The sequence below is a fragment of the Macrobrachium nipponense genome, chromosome 13 (genome assembly GCF_015104395.2).
Source record: "Macrobrachium nipponense isolate FS-2020 chromosome 13, ASM1510439v2, whole genome shotgun sequence".
Taxonomy (NCBI): domain Eukaryota; kingdom Metazoa; phylum Arthropoda; class Malacostraca; order Decapoda; family Palaemonidae; genus Macrobrachium; species Macrobrachium nipponense.
In genome coordinates this window covers 30,075,345-30,097,286 of record NC_087206.1, presented here as the reverse complement: position 1 = coordinate 30,097,286, position 21,942 = coordinate 30,075,345, and the positions used below count along the sequence as shown (strand labels likewise).

Here is a 21,942-nt window from a genome sequence, read left to right as displayed (position 1 = left end):
TCTGTAAACTGTGTTGAACAAGACAGCATTTCCTCCCAACAATTCAACAAATTGCAGATATTCAACACCTGAAGCTGAAGATTAAGCCCCAGTTTCAAATATTCATTACTTCAGAATCTTGAATCAACAGCTACATTGGCAATAACATTCCACAATCTAAAACCATGCTGTTCATATAAGTGCCCTGGCATGAAGATGGAATCATGTGCAATTTATTTTGCCCACCATTTTTATACACTTGAGTAACACTAGAACAATTGGCAACTTTTCTAGTACATAGTATACAATTGCTTGGTTTTAATTTACAAGGGTGTATTATCAAATTTACCCATTCAAAATAAGTAATTCACTGGTTTGTAGATTCTCAGTTTGGCAAAATTCTGAGCTACAAACGACACAGCTATATGGACAAATGACCAAGTCCTAAATATTTACTAGTCGCAATTCTGAACTCATATGACAAACAAAACTTTGAAAAATTTAACTCACACAAGACAGACTTATCAAGATAAAATTTCTAAAGGGTCCAAACACCATCTTCCCAATTTACATTTTGGAAAGAAAAATAACCTTCGTAATTATGGATGAAATTTATTGATAACATTATATACACAAAGCACAATGTACTTCACATAGGAATCCTTCTGTCCTATTAAAATTGAAAGATGATGTCGTCTACAGGTATAAGGAGATATCAAAACATAGGATGTGTACAGTATTTTGAATACTCTTCAAGAAAAATGAGAAGTCTCAACACTTGAAATTCACCAGTTTACAGTACATTACAAGAAATAATATAAATCGACACTTCTTTAATACTTCATGTTATTGAATTTCAGTGGCGAAAGTATTACCTTCTGCTTTATTCCAATAAGAAAGAAAAGAACATATACCTAAAAAAGTATGATTTCCAAACAATCACATATAATTACCTAAATGGAGTATTATTTAAGAAAGGCCATTTTTACACCATTGCAGTTCAATGAATTTCATTACTGAACTCTGACCAAATAAATGTTTGTGTAGGAATGCCACCATTATCAAACCTAAACCTACAAACCAGTAAGTGGTAAAATTAAGATTCTCATTCACCTTTCTACAGTTCTCAAAGCTAAGCTTGACTGACACAAACACACTTGTGTGATGTGCTTTATGCTGAACTGAAGGACTTGGTGACTTTAATATTTAGACTGGCTCTTAAGAACAGCTTTGCAGCTAAGTATGGTTTAGTGACATTTCAAGGAAACCTGAAGTTCCTCAATGATGAAATGCACCTGCAACATTCCTTAGAATTAAATATGTAAAAAATGGTCTCTTACATTAAACATTAACAAAGTTCTCAAAACATTAAAACTAACTGCTCTGTTCTTCATGACAGTGAACAGAATTGAAAAGAAAATGTAAGCAAAGAACAGATCTAACTTTGAATCTAGTTTTATAGCATCACACCTGTCATAAGAATTGTTACCTTGTGTTAAAAAAACTTCGAAAACTGTCGTCTATCATCTAGAATACCCAACTGAGAAGTCCACCAGAACTACCGGCTTTAGGACTACTGATGCAAGGTAGAATAACTTCTGGCAAAAAGGTGGCTTTTACTAATTGATCATTCATATGTACTATAAATAAGAGGAACATGCAATACCAAGTACAATTTATTCTCTCCCAGCCATACGACAGGACCCAAGAAGAATGAAAGGTTACCAGCTTTAGAATGTCGGATGAATTTTTCAATGATTAAATTCTCTTTTGAAATGATTAATGACAGATGCTGAGTACATGACTAAGGCTCAGTTTACATACAACTTTATGGAGAAAGAACAGCAATTAATCTTATACTGCTAACACAACCAACCCCAGCTATTTGGTATTTTATTAACCTCCTTACTTATAAGTACTCAATCTGCAGAAGAGAAAATCATTCAAAATTTAACTGCTAACCATTAAAATGTTATGTTAAACAAATGATACCATATAGTATGTATGCACCAGCAGAATCATAACAAAACCAAATAATCACAATCATCATTGTTTTTAAGGGAATAATTTTTTTTTCAACACTCCATAATGAATGCAGGCAAAGTAAGAAACGGCAGATGCAGAAATAAAAGTATAAATCTTTTCAAAAGCATTTTTCATAAATGGCTTGAGGAAAGTTTAACTACTCTTAACAAATGTAAGTAATTTACAAGTTATTTCAATTCAGTTGCGGAAAAAACCTACATATAAATATGCTGATTTCATGACTATTTCCTAACCCTAAAAACTGACTGGCCTGACTTTGGACAAACCTATACAAACACTTATTCCTCAGAATTTATAATTATACAGATTACAATACCTGCAAGCATAGCTTTTACTACTGGTATCTGTTTAAAACATACGGATCCTTCATGAGAGCAAATACATCTGGTTATCAAAAATACCTACTAAAAACTAATCAATTCTGATTAACTTTATCAGAACATAAAAAAAAAATAATGAAAACAAGAAAAGCATACTTTGGTTTGCATTTTATTAAGCTGAGCAGGAAAAAAAAATATCCTGAATGTTGGCTTTTCTCACCTTTCACCAAGGGGAACCAGCCAAAGTGAATCAGTTTCTCTTAAATGTTTAAACAAATCCTTTCTGTTAAACGAGTTCACAGAAGTTGCCCTAGCAATCTCACAATATTCACTTCATAAACTGGTTTACTGGTAAACTGAAGGTGCACTAATAAAAGTTTTTCTCGAGTATCAGTTATATAAAGAAAAAACATTTCTAATAGTTTTCCATCAACATCTGAATGCATGGACTGTTGAAATTGTAATGAAAGGGACACTATGGCCATTCTCACTTTTCTTTGCAATCTATAACAGACATGTTACAAGGAGATTGTCCACGGCTACTCAACAGATACAAACCAGTGATGCTGCATAAATACAACAATCATTCACAGCCACCAACTATCCAAGCTCCACCTCCTCTTATCCACACAAACTCGCACTAAATTTCAAGAAAAAGAAAAATTGGGAAACACTCAAACTTCTATCTGAACATCTGACAAATACCATTTACAAAATAAAGACAGATCATTCTTATAATATTGGTTGCAAAACTTTTTGACATTTGTCCAGCACTCAGTTACTTGCCCAACAGTCTGTTATTGAGTCAGTAACATGAAGGGAAACAGCAAGGAAAATTCTTGATGAGATCATATCCTTGACAGTTCATTCATATACATCAAATTCTGAAAAAGCAAACTGTCTCCCTTTGCTTATTCCAATATTGTTTAGCATTTCAAAACTTTTAATCCAAAATCTTGGTTATCTGATAATCCTTAAAAAAAAAAAAACATTCCCAATTTAAGATCAATTTTCAGACGTAACCCAGACAAAAATGAGATGATAGCAAACTGTTTCACATTGCTGTATATGTGGATGAAGTTCAATATCAAAAATGTTTGTTATGACAACAAATATGCCTCAAGAATGGAAAAGCCATCACATGGAAAACCCAATAACAACAATGAATGCATTAATCTTGATAGAATAAAAAAGATTTTGAACATAACCGTTTCCTTTTCCTATAAATGAAAACACAATCAAATCAATTTAATAACACTGAAAATCCAAGAACTTGCAATACCTCCTTGATCATAACAACGATACATAAACAGGTTTTAAATATGTTCCAATTAGAAAAAATAACTCCATCCTTACTTAACAAATGTCTGAAATCAAAACAATGGAACTTTTTCAATAACCATCAGAGGCTAAGATCCAATGACAGTTTACCTTTTAACTTGAGGACGACCAATGACAGACAAAAAATGACACTATCATCTGTAGTCTATTCCTCCTTAGCAATCCAGAAATAATACAGTGGAAAATGAGTGACTAGTAATAAAAGACATCTCCCCCCCAAAAAAAACTGATCCGTGTATGTAGCCATCCATGGTCTGCATAAAAGCGATAAAAGCTATGGAATAATAATTACTACAATAATAATAATAATCATAATTATAGTAGTAAAGCATTAGAAATTCCACACACGGAAACCTCTCCACACATGCACTGTTCAGAAAGGTGAGAAAAGTATACACACACACATTTATCACTTTTATATTCTTTTTCCAAAAGTCATGAACACGATGTAGCTTTAAGATGATGAACGGCTCAGAAACTTGCAGAAACAAAATTGATGAAATGACCTTGGCTGCGGTAGATAAGTGTGGCACTCCTTATTTGTGGCCGCAATGAATATCCAAGCCCTAAAGAGAGGGTGGTTACCACTCGGAACTCTGAGGCATCCTGCATTTCCCACCCACGAAAACCCTCCCTCCCCACCCACGGCTGAACCTAATTCTTGCTTTTACTGAGGTTGCGTCAGCTTATTTCAAAAGACACCTACCCACATAAAAAAAAAAAACACTGTGGTTTGCAAAGTGAATCTACATCATACTTGACAGACATAACAGGTGATCATACAAATTGTTATTCATAGTATCATAATATTTTAGTGTTCTACTTGGTAATATTTCTAATGACTTTTAGTGCAACAATTAGTAGTTATGGTTGAAGCTACCAGAGCTTTTGAATCAGTAGAGGGAAGCAAGATCATTCAGGACAGATGCAGTGTAGAGAGTGGCAGGTGTGCGAAGACAGTAACGGCCGTCAGCACAACAGCAGCAGGAGCCAGTGGACCAGCCCTCTAGGCAACATCGTCGTTGTTAGCCCCTACGTATCTTTCTTCATTTCTTCGCCTTCATCTTCATCCTGCAAAAAAAATTGATCCATCCAAGATATTCACAGGTCTTGCACCCAGTAAAAATGTGTTGTTAATATAGCAATTTTGATTAAACTTACTCATTTCTGTCTACAAAAACATTATTAAACCTCAAAAATATAATCATTCACTATTACAAGTTCCAGCCTGTACCTTTATTTATATTCCAATTCCTGTGTCAACACCACTACTACATATAAAGACATGAAGGTAATCCATCATCCTTGATCTACTTTAACCATACTACTTACAATTCAATTGATGTTACTGCTAACCAAACCAACCCTTCAGTAACACCAGATACTACTATATCAGTTTAATATTCTAGTTATTCTTTAATACATTACAACTCTTTAAATCTAATTATTGGATTAACTCAAAATGAAGTTTTTATTGTAAAACTAATATTGTAATACCTACCTGAACACCTGAACTAGCCCTGGTCACTTACCAGCCCGAACCATCATTTATTAAAAATTTACCAAATCTTTGGTTAAAATAAACGATCAGTCTTGCCAATCTCCTGGCAAACACCCTCGTTACCTAGTTACCAGCCCACCGCTAGTAGCCCTGCCTCACGGGCGGTCACACCTGCCCTCTCACGTCAATCATAACTCAATAACTCTGTATGAGAGGGGAGGAGGGTGGGAATCATTCAGGTGTTCAGGTAGGTATTACAATATTAGTTTTACAATAAAAACTTCATATTGCAATACACCCCCTGAACACCTGAACTAGCCCGATTAACAACATTAATTTGAGGTGGGGAATCAAATCTGCCCGGCCCTCCACTGTACTAGTTGTCAGTCAATATAATTGAGTACGCGAGTCAGTCTCAAGTTCATTTGTCACTCGTCCAAGCTAATCTCCCATGTGGCCTTCTAGGCCTGCCATATGTGAAGGGAAAAACTCCCTGCACCTCTACTCTAAGGTCAAAACTCATTGAGTGCGGAAGGGATACAAACCTGTTTCCTCTCAGCTGGCTATGTGCCTCACCTGAGTAGAGGAAAAACTGAAGACCTCCCATGTGGCTCTCGGCCTCTCGTGTATGGAGGGTAATTGAAGACTCCCATGTGACTCTCGGTCTCTCATGTATGGAGGGAATCTGAAGACCTCCCATGTGGCTCTCGGCCTCTCATGTATGGAGGTTAACTGAAGACCTCCCATGTGGCCTTAGGCCTCTCATGTACGGAGGAGACAACCATGTCCATCGGTGCGTCTGCGACGGTGTCGTCGATGTAGTGATGTCCTCTTGTAGTGTTGTACCTGCCTGTCTGTACTCTGCCTGGTTGGCACTTGAAAGAATACCCTCAGATAGACCTAGACATGTTCTTTCCTATCTGTCCTAATACTTAAAATCCTCTTGTGATATATCATATCATGAATACCTTATACATATTCCTAATAGTCGCTCCCTACTCTAATACTAACTCAGACAGCAAGATTGTTGGGTTTAAAAATAGAATTTAGGCCAAAGGGGCCGAGTATTGGGACCTATGAGGTCAGTCAGCGCTGAAGGGAAATTGAGAAAGTTTGAAAAGGTGTGAAAGGAAGAAAAACCTCTGTTGCACAATGAGTCCAGTGTTAGGAGAGCGTGGAAAATAGGATGAGAGAATATGGAGAGAAATATGAAATCAGAAAAGTGAGAGAGAGAGAGAGAGATGAGAGAGAGAGAGAGAGAGAGAGAAGAGAGAGAGAGAGAGAAACACAATCGTCTAGGATAAAGAGAGAATATAAAATCAGGGAAAAGAGAGAGAGAGAGAGAGAGAGAGAGAGAGAGAGAGAGAGCGAGAGAGAGAGAGAGAGAGAGATAGGAGAGAGAGAGAGAAATTACGACGTCTAATATCTCCATCTCCGCAAATTGCAGCAAGTTAAAAGGGTATTATCTTAACGATAATACTCGTATAACTCCGTACAGCTATGAACAACCGAACGAGAACTTGTTGCTAATGCGATCGACTCCTATAACAACATCACTTTATTGTATTGATCAGCGTGTGACAGAATCGAATCCGATAGCAACATCCGTTTATTGTATTCATCCGCGTGGGACGGTAATTACTGTATTCATGTTATAAATGCAGCTGAAGCTAATAAGGCAAAATTACGTTCATCAGCAACCTGGACAGAAGTCCCGAGCTTTTGTATGAATTCCAACGCAGCCGTGGTAAAAGAAACTAATAGCATGAAAGAGCTCATTACTGTTGTTTTCACACAGACAAAGGATTAATAACGTATATAAAGTGTAAGGTTCGTAATACCTATGAAAACGAGTGAAAACGAACGGAATCCTAAATTTAACGCCATCTAACCCGAGGGAAAAACTAGCTTCCAATGAGACGTATCAGTCAAATTTTGGTCTTAAATTACATCGTAAGACGAACAGTATGACTTCGTTACATAAGTTAAGTATCCAGATATTCATTAATATGCTAACTAAGGACAAAAACATTAGCCGAGACCAAGTGATATGGTTGAAATCTGAAGCCAAGGAAAGAAAAAAAAATAGACTAGCCGGCATCGTTGTCTGTCTAAACCACACCTCCTTACTATAGTGCTGTTTGACGACAAGCTAGTGTAATTGTAATTTAATTGAAAAGTAATAAAATAATATTTAAAGGTAATTAAATTAACTTTATTAGGCCTAATATTATTTTCAGTTGTCATTGTAATTTGATAATACGACTGGTAATAATTTGTAACTGGTAATTGACATAAGCTCAATGTAAATAACTGACCGGCAATAGTCTGTTAAACGTATGAAGACGTCATACATACAAATTCCTTATATCTGACCTCTGATTATATGCCCCAAGATAGATACCTCATTGACTATATTAAATGTCAACATAGTTGAAGACACGTCTCCTTTAAGACGTTTGTACAAACTTGGCATAAGTGAGAGTGTTGTTACGTAGTCATTTTAGTCAATCAGGAGAGAATGAGATGGATACGGCGACGCAAACCCGTATTCGTCATCCGCTGATTCCAGCGTGAATGACTGCTTTAGTCGGACAGAATCCGATCTTCATTCTGTTCGATTACATTCATATTAATTATCCTCAGATCGGATTCTCGTTCGTTTTCAATTACACCTGTATTGAATTATCCGAAGTCAAGAATGCCTTAAGCCTACAGCGTTAGCCAATATAAAAAATAGCTACCGATATGTTGTACAGCAAATACTTTAGGTTAGGCTAGGCTACTGAATATGCATACGAATATATCATCGTGAACACTAGGCTAACCGTAGTTAATTTTATTCGATTTCTCTTCATACTGAATATCGTAAGTCAATATGCATTGAACGGAGAATTAGTTGATATTAACAATTATCGTATCGTATACGTAGAGGAAAGTAACCTTAAAGACGAAGGAGCATATCTGAAAGACCAACCCTGACCTAAAAGCTTCTGATGCAAGGAACTCGAAGCAGGAAAAAAGCCTCAAAGATGCTCTAAGGACACTGTGCCTCTAAAAACTACTACTTTTAATAGAAAACCGACCCGAAGAAGCCTGCACTTCTCTTCCTAAACTAAACACTATGTAGCCTATTATCCCTACTCGTCTATATCTGACCTAAGTTTTTATCATCCTGAGAACTTACACATCGAGGGAAGGGGAATCTGCTGCCAACACTGCCTGCTCCGCGCCAGGGGGGACGGCGGATCCTGCCCTCTGGGCTTGCGGATCCCCATAACCCCAGCACCGGTTAGGCTGATTCTGGAACAGGCAGGGGAGCTGGAAAAGAACGATTAGTAATTTCAGTATCCCTATTGCTCGATCTATCCTCACATAATCTTGACATAAAATCGGTACAGAGATGTCATCGAGGGAAGGGGAATCTGCTGCCAACACTGCCTGCTCCGCGCCAGGGGGGACGGCGGATCCTGCATGTGGGCTTGCGGATCCCCATAACCCCCAGCACCGGTTAGGGCTGATTCTGGAACAGGCAGTGGAGCTGGACAAGAACGATTAGTAATTTCAGTATCCCTATTGCTCGATCTATCCTCACATAATCTTGACATAAAATCGGTAACAGAGATGTCATACTCGATGTCAGCGTACTCTCAAGTCTCTTAAAGAACACTGTCTCTAAGTCTTTATCTTGATCTACGTTAGTCTCTTCCTGCCTACAGTTACTTCTTAATACGAGACCTTTCCTATGTTTGAGATACCCTAACATCTGGTCCAAAGACCACTCCTGACATTCCAAACATCTGGTTCTTTACATTTAATTATTGAACCAGGCCTACAATTTACGCATAAGGAATGACTATCGTGTCATAGGGTACTCATCCTTTTTCTTGCATTGTTGGCAAAGACGATACGTTGTTGAACTTCCGCTCTGTCGTTTTCTGGATTTCGGGGGCGGAGGATGCAGTAGTCGTTGTCGTAGCCTGTGTTGTTTCTTCCTTTGCAGAATCAATGTCTAATGACAAGGTATTAAGAGCAATCCAACCGTAATCCAAAGGGATGCGTAATTCGTCACCAAAATCAATCAAATCAAAGGTGCAAATGAAGGCCGGGCAAGACCAAAAAGGAGTTCGCTGTGGATACATCTGTACTCCACCGCCGAACGATAAGTGATGACGTGAGAGGGCAGGTGTGACGGCCCGTGAGGCAGGGCTACTAGCGGTGGGCTGGTAACTAGGTAACGAGGGTGTTTGCCAGGAGATTGGCAAGACTGATCGTTTATTTTAACCAAAGATTTGGTAAATTTTTAATAAATGATGGTTCGGGCTGGTAAGTGACCAGGGCTAGTTCAGGTGTTCAGGGGGTGTATTGCAATATGCTGATTTTAAGAAAATTTCTTTTGAGGATTTGTTTCCAAAACTGGATGATCAGTTGGGTGAAAACAGAATTTTATAAAACGTGTATTTTAGAGTTGTCCTCCGGTCAATATGTTCTGGGACTGGGTCAAGTGTATTATTTAAATAAGAACAATAAATTTTTATCTTTTTTAGAATGAACAACAAAAATCCAATGGTCTATTTGATCATTTCTAATGTTAACAAATTCATCATTCAATAAAATCTCTTAAGATATGTTTCAGAGATAGCAAAAAAAATCAAGACAGACTGGATAATTGTTGATCTGGTCATATTAAAGACAGCTTTGGCTACTTTACCAACACAGATTTTCTTTGATGGCTAAATATACATATATAAAACATACTTCATTATTTATACCAGCTTCACATAGTGTGCATGAAGACAGCTTACTTGAACAAAGTTGCATGCTTTTAATATTAGTAACTTATGACTTCTCTGCAATGAATACTGGAGCATTGCTGGGTACAGCAAACTGACATAGTCAACATTTTAACAGTTACAGTAACTCCTATATACCAAAGATTTGGAGTTGTCAACTGTAAATTGCACAAATCAATTAGTTCAATATTTTGGAACCTTAAACTCACCAAAGACCAAAATAAAATACTATCACATCATAGGATGATAAAAGAGCAGTTGCTCTATGATTGCAACCTATGCATATAGGAACCGTTGAAAGGAGTCTTTCTGTCTGCAAAACTTTAATTTCCATACAAATCTAGTTTCCATAAAAAAGGCCAATACACTCTAAAAGCAAGTGGAGAGGAGAAAATTACATACCTGAAAATTAAGCCAACTCTGCTCTACAATAGCTGCTACACGTTTTTCATATTCCCGTCGATTCTCTTGATAAAGCTGTGCTGCAAGACTATTTGCTGGAGAATTAGGATTAGGTTCATCCAACAGCGACTGTAAAAATGTAAAATAAGTTGGTTATAAGAATCCATCAGTCATTATTAGCAGTAATAACTACACATGAAATGGATTCTGTCAACACTAGCTTGAAAAGCTGATGGGTCTTCTCACACTCCACTCACCGCAACCCAATGTTTTTTATTCCTCTGTGTTTGTCATATGTGCGATGCACTCCCTACAATTTACATTCTTTTTCCCCAGTCATCATGCTGTCTTCATTTCATTCTTGTGTGGTTTTCCTGTCCAGTATTTTCCAGGAGAATTTAAGTTAGGCAACTTTTGCTCTTTGCACCTTTTTTGCATCCTGACAAGTTATTGTAAATATTCACTATTTACCTTTTGTTATTAAGTTCCAACCTTTCCCTCTGATTAAGAAGTGGTCTCTTCTGCTTCAGTCTTGTCTGGCAATACTTAAAGTCCCTTCAATTCTCTATGACCTTTTGCTTCCCTTCAGCTCTTCTCTCCAGCTGTAACGTTGCCATGTGACCACAAGTTTTCCTATACACTTACACAATTTTGCTGTACCTTGAGTGGACCTTATCCTGTTTGTTCTTCTTCAACTACTTGACCTTCTGCAAGTTCTTCCTGCTACAGCCTCTTTCTCCTGGCCCGTATGGATTAAGTCATTGTGGCCATGTTGAATCTTTTTAGCCTTTTCAGGATAACTTCTTTTGTGAGATTCTCACTACTTCTATCATCCTATTTTGCAATTGCTCCTTAGTTCTCTATGAATGGTTTCATTTGCAGCTCTTCACCTGAAAAATAGTATCATGATGGTGGCAGTTTTTTTTCTAACTAAAGAACAGCTTCCAATGCAACTAAATAGTTTGTCTTTTTATTCTGGTTCCTGCAGTTCCCAAGACTTCTTGGGGTTCTTTCAGACATAATTATTGTTGTTGTTGTTGTTGTTGATGTTTTTTTTTTTTTTTTTTTTTTTCAGACAGTTCTGCTTTCTACTCCTCTCCCTGATTTCTGTTAGTCCTTCTAAGAACATTATGCTCGACACCTTGTTTTACATAGCCTCTTACCCCTGCTGTTGGTCTTGTGGGGACTTCAATTGGCTCTATGGTTCAATGTTCAGACTCACCCGCAAGTAAGGGTGAGAAGAATTAAAAGCAGCAATTCGAATGACTAGATGACAAAGAATTTTATTTAAAATTTTTTTATGAAATTCTTTTCAACATTTTTAACAATACTATAATCCATTTTTAACAATACTATAATCTAAAGGATAAGATAAAGTTTACCATCTCTGCCCAGTGGGGGCTAATAACTTCTCTCTCCAGCAAACTGCTCCTTTCTGGCCCTTGGGCATTTATTCATCCATCTTACTACAAAAACAGTAGTTTGGTCTGTCTGTTGTCTGTAAGCACTTTTCACCAGTGCGGAATCCCACGTAAGTGCTTAACAGTTGACGGACCAATTTATTAGCATTAGGGGTTAAAGAGCGGTGTGGGAGAGAGGGTCTTTCCCTACTCAGTGACTACCTAACTAACAAGACCAAGCAATTTTCAAATCGTTGCTGAATATGGTAAGATACGGGTGAAAATTACATCCAGGAAAACTACCACTCGGTTGGTAGTTTATGGTGAACATTGAATTGTGAATTTTTACATTCTGACTAGTAGGGCACGTACAACATAGGAATTAACAAGAAAAGGAAATCAAAAGTTAGAATTAGCTCAGCAAAAAAACACCGGTGTTAGATAGCTGTTACTTTAAGAGTATAGTCACATCGTCTGGGGCTGTGGTACCCAGCCTCACCGCCCGGGTACCAGGCTCCATTACCTAGTTCTTTCAAATTACCAGAACTGGTCTGTCTCAAGGTCTTCTTTTGTGTTAGCTTTAGCTGATTCTTGGTCAGGAAGTTACATATTTCAAGGGAGTCCCTTGTAAAAATTAGGCTTAACAGCTTCACTATTTGAGTGATCTCTTCTCTGCAGTTATCAGCCAAAAGCTCTAGCTTTTGACCTAACAAGTTTCTTTTGTGTGCTTTAACCTAATCAAGTAACACAGTATCTGCAGATATTTCTCAGATTTAAGTTGTTAAAGCAGGTTATTCACTGTAAGCGAAATGACTATGGCTATTCTCTCTCTCATCATTCCACATTCTTCTGGCACAGAGAATTTATTTAATTTCCACCTTCATAGGTGACTGGATTTCAGAGGTCATCACAGTCTCCTTTTCTCCTTTGTCTAAATGGACTGCCCTTTCAAAATGTGGGTCTAGTATCCTTTTCAGATGTGTCTTCACCATGCCTTTTGGAATGTAATTCAAGCTAATTGTGATTAACTGCTCTGCATAAAAAGATTATGCAGTTACAACAAACACATTTTTTTACAAAATTATCATTCGGTTGGAGGTTCGAAAAGAGGGATGAGATATATTGGCTTGCTGTCAGTGGAGTGTGAGCTTGGTCTGTCTGGTGGGACTTTTCTTCTTTCAACTCTTAATTGAAGTGTGTGAATGTCCATATTATACAGAGTAAATGCTGATTATAATTTATATGTGTATAAAAAAACCTTTTGAAAAATATTGTACTGCAATGAAGACTAAAAAACCTAAGCATATCTTGAAATAATTTGAGCAATCTAGAAGAGAGAGAGAGATTAAAACCTACTTTCCCTGAAATGAAAATTACTGCAAACTAAATTCTCAAGGTCAACAGTTCATGAATGAGTAGAGTATATTTTCTCTGATATTAATACTTCACCAAACAGTACACAACTAACTGTACATAGATAAAAAAAAAAAAAAAAAAAAAAACTAAAAAAAAAAAAAAAAAAAAAAAAAAAAAAAAAAAAAAAAAATGTTCAAATTTTGACTTCACAGTAATGTCAACTTATTAAACAGTTTCCATCACAACAACAAGTACAATTATAAAGTACTGTTCAAAAAAGAAAATTAAACTATTTTTCCATTTTTATTTAAAAGATTTGAAGCTCAAAAGTCTTCCACAAAAATTTTTACTCTATATAAATATGTAAAAATGTAAAATGACAAAATATTTTTAAAGTACCAAAGCCTTCCCCCCAGTAACTTTTATCAGTAATCCCTTTGATTCATTACCCTCAAGTATATAGAGGAACAGAAAGAAGAAATCAATGAAGGCATTTATAAGCTGACAACAAATCTCTTACGGGCTCACCTGTATCGAAGTAAGAATAGCAGCTACATCATAAGTAGGGGACCATCTGTTCTGTAAAATATCCAAGCAGATACCACCATCGGCATATACATTAGGATGAAACATCTTACTAACAAACTTCACCGTAGGTGGTTTGTTGGGGTACTCTTCTGTGAATTCCAACGTCAGTTTAAATGTGCCGTCTTCAAACGGGGTGTCGTGTGGTCTGTTGATAAAAATGAAGATAAGTTTTTAATAGTTATTCCTGTTGCATTGTAGGTACTACAAAAACCTTTATCTAAAATTATAGCCGACAGGCAATTTGATGAAGAGAGGTGGATATGAAAAGAATAACTTTAGGAAAACCTTTTTTTTTATAAGTACAGTCCGGTCCTGAATTATGCTTGTTCGAATTGTGCGATTCCCCTTTTACACGGTCACTAGTTCTCAAAAATAGATTTTCCGTGTCTGCAAAGCCGTTCCGCAAAACGTATCAAATCTATTGCCTTTTCAAGTATTTTAGGTGGTGGGGGGGGGGGGGGGGGTGAAGGGGGTTCGCTGGTATCTGAGAGAAGGGGTGGGGGGAATGCTTGGAGGACAAAAACTATTATTCCTCCAAGGGGGAATGCAAGAGAAAGATTTCCTGCTCAGCCATTACCAAAGACGGAAGGCTCTGCCTCACGCATTTGTGATGTCATAGAGCATTGTGTATGAATCATCATTATCATCACCATCCATACGTATTATTCAGATCTGAGAAGTGTACTCTGAATTATCAGTATCATCATCATCGCCATAGGTATTATTCAGATCTGCAAAGTGTACGCTGAAGGCTTCTGCTCGCTCAGCCATTAGCTAAGACGGAAGGCTCCGCCTAACGCATTTTATTTTGTGAAGTGTATTCTGATCATCTGTATCATATGTGCATTTGCTAGAAGCCGAAGAGGAAGACATATTTTCTCGAAGCTAAAAAGCTTGCCCTTAAGTTAAAACAAAGGAAAGAGCAACTTCCATTTTGGCAGCAGTTGACAACTTGAAATCCGTCATTGCTGAACATGAAGTAAGAATTTTTTCTATTAGTTGAAATAGGTTTTGATGAAAATGACTGGTAAAAGTGATTAACTGAGAAGCAGATGTGAGAGAGAGAGAGAGAGAGAGAGAGAGAGAGAGAGAGAGAGAGAGAGAGAGAGAGAGAGAGAGAGAGAGAGAGAATCGTTCGATCTAAACTTTTCAAGAAACTGTCATTTCATGTTGAATTTTGAATTTTCATCAGTTCTTTTTTATTGTAGAATAAATTCATATGAAAACGATTACATAGTGAACGTGCCGGACAAAGAAACTGACAGGCACTCGTAACCAAGTTTGTTAGGCCTAATGGGAATGAAGACACGCATGATCCGTAGTCCCTGAAACCTCAAATGGTTCACAAAGCCTTTCTTCAGTAGAAGAGTTTAAAGGTTTTTTGGCATAGGATAGGTAGAGGAAATTCCTTCCAAAAAATGTTTTAAAGGAGATGACTGTATTGTACAGTACACTTGCACCCAAAGGTGGCATTGCTTACGTGTGAGAGTTTTCACTATCCCGTGTGTAATTTTAAACTTCAAGTTATCAAAACCTTTTTAATGTTTTATTTATCCATAAGAACAATTTCATATTAGAAAAAATTACAGTATAGTACATAGAAAGTATTGAAAATGGGTAATATAAAAAAATTTTGACTGGGTAAGTTGCCGTTTGCCTTGGCCCTAATGGAATTTTCCCATAAGGTACGTGTTTCGAAATCTGCGAATTTCCAATTCTGCGAGGCTGTGGATCACTCAAATTCTCACATAATTTGGAACCGTACTGTACTGAATAACTACAAGGGATGAGTGCACCTGCATGATATGCAAACCTCAAACTCTGGCTGCAATTCCCAACTTAACTCATCCTGAGGGACCCTAATAACATAACTTTACTCATCCTGAGAGACCTTAAGAACCTAGCTTTACTCATCCTGAGGGACCCTAAGAACCAAGACATTAGCTCCTGCCTTTCATTTGTACCAAATTTCTTAAATACTACATAAATATAAAATTCTAAAGCATTTTGCATTTTTCCCAGGTATAAAACGCTTTTATGAAGGAGTGTTCCTCCACGCAAACTGAAAACAGTTTTTAAAGCTTGGTTAAGGTGGTTAAGTGGAGATACATAAGTAAAAATAGTCTCACCTGCCATAACCAAGCATTTTCTCATCATCAAGGGCTATGTGGAAGACATGCTCCTTGGTGGGAGAAAATTCTCTCACCTGACTGCAAGTAGAATCTCCACTTGGAAGGCCACAGTCCTTGTCAAGACAGAGCGTCTGAGCGTCCACATTGCAGTAAACATGTCATAAACTTACAATGGTTACAGTGGTTACCTAAGTCTAACATATAACAAACAGATCAAAAACAAGTCAACAACCCTATGTGGAGAATGAACCTTTGGCTGTCCCTGACTACTCATATGAAGCACTGGTTAGAATGACCGATATGTCTTTATAAAATATTATACAATCCAGCATGGGAATGTTGACTGATTATATTGGTTCTAGAGTGAGACATCTACATTCTCACTCAAAAACAAAACTTCAGAAAACCAAGTACTACTGCCTGACCACAGGGGAACAAGTTCTACAACATCTAGATCTAGGTTAATCATAAATTGATGGATTCAGGTTGTAGCTGTACCATCCCCAAAACCCCTATCAAATGTGGCAGTGGAGGAAGTTGCCTCTTATGGGACGAAGATCCAAGACAGGTAGCTCAATCATGTAGCTTGTATGCATTACAGCTGGTTCCTGCAAATACTTGGCCTGACAGCTACCCTGCAGATATAGGAAAGAAAGGGCAAAGGGAGAGACTGAAAGAAATTACAAAACCATTCAACCTTCAGCCTACGCCCTTAACATATGTGCCTTAACATACATGTTTTTGCCTTTGACGTGCTTGAATAACTGAAAACCCTGTAACAAAGCCATCCTAAGGTGTCCAAGGAAGGAGCCAAAAAGCTTCAGTGGTATCAAGAGCAGAGTATTTTCATGACCTAAACCATAGTAAATTGCAATGTAACTTTCACTACAGGAATTACTTTTGGACCCATTTATATTAGCTTTACTTCAATAAGGAACAGATTTCCCTTCTCCAGCACATGCTAGTTGTGCAAATTCGACATTCTACTGATGCTAAACTGTCAAATATTAGATTTCCATATACGAGTTCACTGTGAACCTATTGTTCTGTCAGTTATGGATATTGAGACTATCAAGTAAAAACTTACTGTACGTAATGCCTTACTAATGCCTCTACCAGGCTTTATGCAACATTATATTTTTTGTACTGTATTTTACATATTTCTATTATACAGTGTAATGCCAGTTCCCTTTTGCTCATTTCTATTCACATGCATGTTTTCTAGAGATTACTGCCATTGTGGTTTGTTTCAAAAATATATTTGCAATCAATAAATGAGACCACCATTTTAGACAGTTAAAAGGTGTTACGTATAACCAATGATAAGCCATGAAATAAACGTCAAAACAGTCTGAAAAAAATTTTTTTTTTACTTTGGTGTAATTCAATCATGTACTATAGGCAAGAAAACTGAAGATACATTTTTCTTAAATCTTCGGACACACATTGCTCATTAATGTCACACCTGGCAACTCTATAAAGGGGGCAGAGCTTCCAAATATGACAATTTGTCGAAAATTGCATTTTTCCTAACTATACAAACCTGAGGTCCTTTAACAATAGGAAGTAGCCAGCTGCCGCTAGCTACTTCCTATTGTTAAAGGACCGATGGTTTGTATTACGTATCGGAACAACATCATGTTTGTTGCCTTCTTGATTTCCAGTAACTTTAAACCATAAAGATTCTGTAGAAGTCCTATAGTAATCATTTATACTTGAATGTAGTAACAAGCTCTAAATTATTTGTTAATGCTGGTTTGGTAATGTCAGTTCAAGGTAGAATATTGATCATCCTTCTTAAAACCTACCATGAAACCTTACTCATAAGTGATGTTTGACACTAAAATGACTTAAAATTCACGTGTAATTGGAAACGGAGCATAATTAATGAGAAAATGTTTTAGAATTTGGATAATATAATTGGAAATCATAAGGTACAATAAAGCAATAAATGATTGTGCTGCAATACGCTAAATAAAATTTGAAAGGGCCATACTATTGAAGTTAATTTTCTACAAATTCATACCCTAATAAGGATTTATTTCAATAGTTGCTGTATCATTCAAAGATTGCAAAAAGACGTGGAAAATTTCAACCAAAGGCTACGGTATGGCCATTCTTGCTCTCTCGCTACAGTCTTTCCTCTTGAAAATCGGTTTTCATCCACAAATCATTCGTGAAAAAAGCTGTTAAGTAAAAATATGTATCATCACAAATAACTTGATATCTATTGCACAGACAATTGAAGTTTTGTATAATGCTAAAAATGCTTTAGTGTTGGGATATCTTTCAATCAACAGCAAAGTAATGCAGTCATGTAGGCTAACTAATAACTGCTTGTAATAGGAGCCAGAAAATCTTTGAACTGACAGACTACTTTAACCTTGATAAAGATTTAATTTTTAATTACAGTAGCTTCGTAAACAGCAACTAGCATTCAATCCATGTCATCAAAGTAATCTAGGTGTGAAAGCCGTTACGTAAGCCAGCATCCAATGACTTCTGCTCCCCTGTTCGAAGTTCTCGGGCTCCTCCTTACATCATAGAAACTTACACGGAATCAACGCCATTGACATCAGCTAAGTTTAAATGCTTTGGAATACAAACAAATTTTTAGAAACTAAAATAATTACAATCACCAGTTATGATCATGCAATAATATTTCTGTTCATAAAGGAAAATGAGTAAATATTGTCATTGTGATAAGTAGTACTATAATCAGAAATTGACACACTAAAAAACTGGGAAATTCAATGAAAGAAAGCTAATGAAAACTGTATCTTCACTTTTCTTGCCGATTGTACATCAGCATAATATTCAAGGAAAGTTATGAAATTCTATAGTGCTGACATCTTTTAATAAGCACCAAGTTGTAGAATACGTTGAATTTTAGTCCCAATACTGAATTAAAACCATCACTAAGCACCACAATAAAACTGCAAAGATGCATAAAACTTTATCTAACCATAATTATGAAGGGCTAAAAGAGAAAGGGTTTTAGATACCAGCTCATGAAGCTTTCAGCTAAGAAAAAAATCACCCATAAGGGCAATTCCTTAGAACGAACCTCAAGCACCTATATAACAGGCTGTTTTCCAGGTCAGAGGGTAAAAGTGTTTGAAAAGCAAAGCTAAGTCTATTAATGTAAGGGACAAAGTATCAGCAATAATTAACTTTTTGATGTAATACAATACAGAACAGAAGTCTTCCAATAATATTGCCTTGGAGGTTTTTAAAAACACTTTTCAGCAAGACAAACTGTGCTCTGAAAACATTAAGTTTCTCAACAATAATAGTTTGATTTTATGAAATTCAGGCTATCAAGCCAAGAACTGGGGCACTTTCACCCATTTAGCACTTAGGACACCAAAGAGAGAGAGTTGTAATGATTGGAGAGCAAGAGAGAGATCCAGAAAATAGATCGATCTAAAAGTGGACCTGGAGGAAACCCCACAATTGCACTAGATAGTAACAGTTAAGGGAGGCTGGACAGTAAGACTGAAGAAATGAACCAGGAATGGAGGTCAAACAATTAGAATAAATGATAATAGTTAATGAAGACAAAACGGTTTCTTTTACATCATTATCATGTAGGTACAAGAGTTCAAGCACATGGCTTACCTGCCCATGAATAAGCTCTCACCTCGGAGAAAGAACCATGTGGTCAACACGAGGTTGAAAGAAAACACAAAATCTCAAGATGATGTTTTAGCTGAATATCTCTGATAATGTGTCATCACCTTCTTGATATCATACCAAGCTATGTATCAGAATGTCATTCATTTAACCATGTGCATATAAATATTTCATATTCATATCTTCTACATCTGTACAATTGTATTTTTGTATCTCTGAAGAAACACAAGAGGCCTGGAGTTACGTAAGTCCTTTTTCCCTACCTGTCAATGGTCGGGAGTACTCTGTGGCCGGCAAGGGCTTATGACTAGTGAGAATTTTGAACCAATCTGTTATATCCAAACCTGCAGTTTTGCTTGTACCCCTCTCACAATCAACAATCAATATTTAGTTTCTGTCAATTGACAGACTTCTTGAGTTGGTCAATACCATTGCAGAGAAAGTCAATGATGATGTTGCCCAACTTATCTGGAATGTTCCTGTTCACCAACCTTGGCAAAATATTGGCTTCTTCTAAGCTTACTACAATTCTAATGTGCATGGATTATGAATGACTGTGCAGAAGCCACAGCTTTTCAATGCAGTCTTAATTCTTACTTATGTGTTCTAAATGGGTATTGCCAGACTGACATTGGTACCCATGTTTCTGCCAGTCAAAGTTCCTCGTTAGCAAGTCGGTTGAGTGCTTGCCTGCTGATTTGGTAGCCAGAGTTCGTGCCCCACTCTGCTAACGTAGAATCAGAGGAATTTATTTCCGGTGATAAGAAATTCATTTCTTGATATAATGTAAGTTCTGATTCCACAATAAGCTGTAGGTCCCATTGATAAGTAACCAATCGGTTCCTAGCCATGTAAAACTATCTAATCCTTTGGGCCAGCCCTAGAAGAGCTGTAAATCAACTCACTGTTCTGGCTAAACAAAAATATACTTAACTTCTACTAGTCTAAAATTTCTGTACCAATGACAGTTAATAGTCAGTTGAAGATTTCTGTACCAATGACAGTTAATCTCCTGTTCCCATCTTTTACAGCTTTGTCAGCAATAACTTAGATAAACCACCATCAACAAGCAGAGTTATCAACTAGGGTATAAAGGAACCAATGCACACTAAGCACTCCACATAGAAACAGAAATCCTACCACTCATTTGTCTTTAGCCAAAGAAGCATTGCACAGAACTTGAAGCACCACAAGAGAGCAAGACAATACAGTAGTGTAAATGTTGCTGAGCAACATTCATTTGTGAATTTTGAATTCTAGTGCCTCGTCATGATATTACTGAACCAGGAATCATGACTTGCTCCTCGCCTATGAATGGCGTCTGATGAATACTTTAGATGGAGAGGAAGAGATTTTTAAAAATACACTTGAAATCTTTGATAGGTCTCTAATGAGTAAGTCTAATGAATAAGCGCTTACCTTTGATGGATGAGATATTCAGTTAGGCTTACTCTTTTTGTTTTGTGTTTTATCGGTGGCCAGTGAATACCACGGATAGGGAAGGAAACAGATTCAATGATGCCTGCATTTTTTTTTTTTCTTCAAAACCTAAAGAATACATTTTATTGGGAGATACTTTATTAACATCAGCCTATTCCCTCCATCACTCCTATACGCCACCTCGACTCTCTTTCACATCTCAGGCGACTCGATCTGACTTCTCGCTACGAACTCCATCGCGTGAGATCATCACTTATGATAACGGTTATTTTAAAATTTCCCGCACCGACAACGGAAGCCTTAAAATGCATGTTTATAAAATATTTTCTGTTCAAAGTTACTTTATCTTTCATTCCCCAAAATATTTGCACACACTTGTGTTATACCCAGTATGATTGTTGTAGCTGTCAAAGAGCAACCCCTGATTAAAGCAGAAGGTTTTTCTTGAAGAAGAAGAAGAAAAAACATATATGAGACTTAAACGAGAACGTTACCTTTCATATTTCTTATCCTTTCAGCTACTTATAATATGCTTATGGAAGTAGGTCTAGCCATACATGTGAAACTAATTTTAATTAATTTCTATTTAGAAGTAATGAATAGATACAGAAAGATCAACCCAAGAAAGCTTTAATGAAAGCAAGCCTCTCTTAATGTATTCGTCAGTTTTGACTCCCACAGCTTTCCAACATGTCCAGATAAAACAGGATGATATGCAAGGATTTTGATAAAAAATCATGTGTGAAAATCAGAAGTCAAATTTAAGCCCACTAAATGTGTCATGCAAATTATTTTATTGGTCAAAGGACAAAATTAGTTTAATTAAACATCATCAAAGAATGTTATTGCCGTAATGTATTATTTATCGGCTGTAGGAGACGAAATGACAACACCCCAGTGTGGTACGATACGTTGGGTCAAGACTCGAGCGGCAGCAAAGCCAACTTCAAAATGCTTATGCTGTCACAAAGCTAGAGCTAAGAATAAAATTAGGATTCGTGGACCCAT

At 36.8% G+C, this 21,942-nt stretch overlaps 1 protein-coding gene across 1 annotated transcript in view; it reads right to left on the bottom strand.

The window, feature by feature from the left end:
* Nucleotides 1–575: 575 nt before the first annotated feature.
* The window catches only part of LOC135225717 (ubiquitin-conjugating enzyme E2 A), a 28,847-nt gene continuing 7,480 nt past the window's right edge, over nt 576–21,942 (bottom strand). Inside the window, exons 3-5 of the mRNA XM_064265085.1 lie at nt 13,667–13,871; nt 10,383–10,511; nt 576–4,757 (exon numbers count right to left, since the gene is read on the bottom strand). Of these exons, the coding sequence (XP_064121155.1) occupies nt 4,719–4,757; nt 10,383–10,511; nt 13,667–13,871 (373 nt within the window). The 3' untranslated portion in view covers nt 576–4,718. The remainder of the gene's footprint in view (nt 4,758–10,382; nt 10,512–13,666; nt 13,872–21,942) is intronic.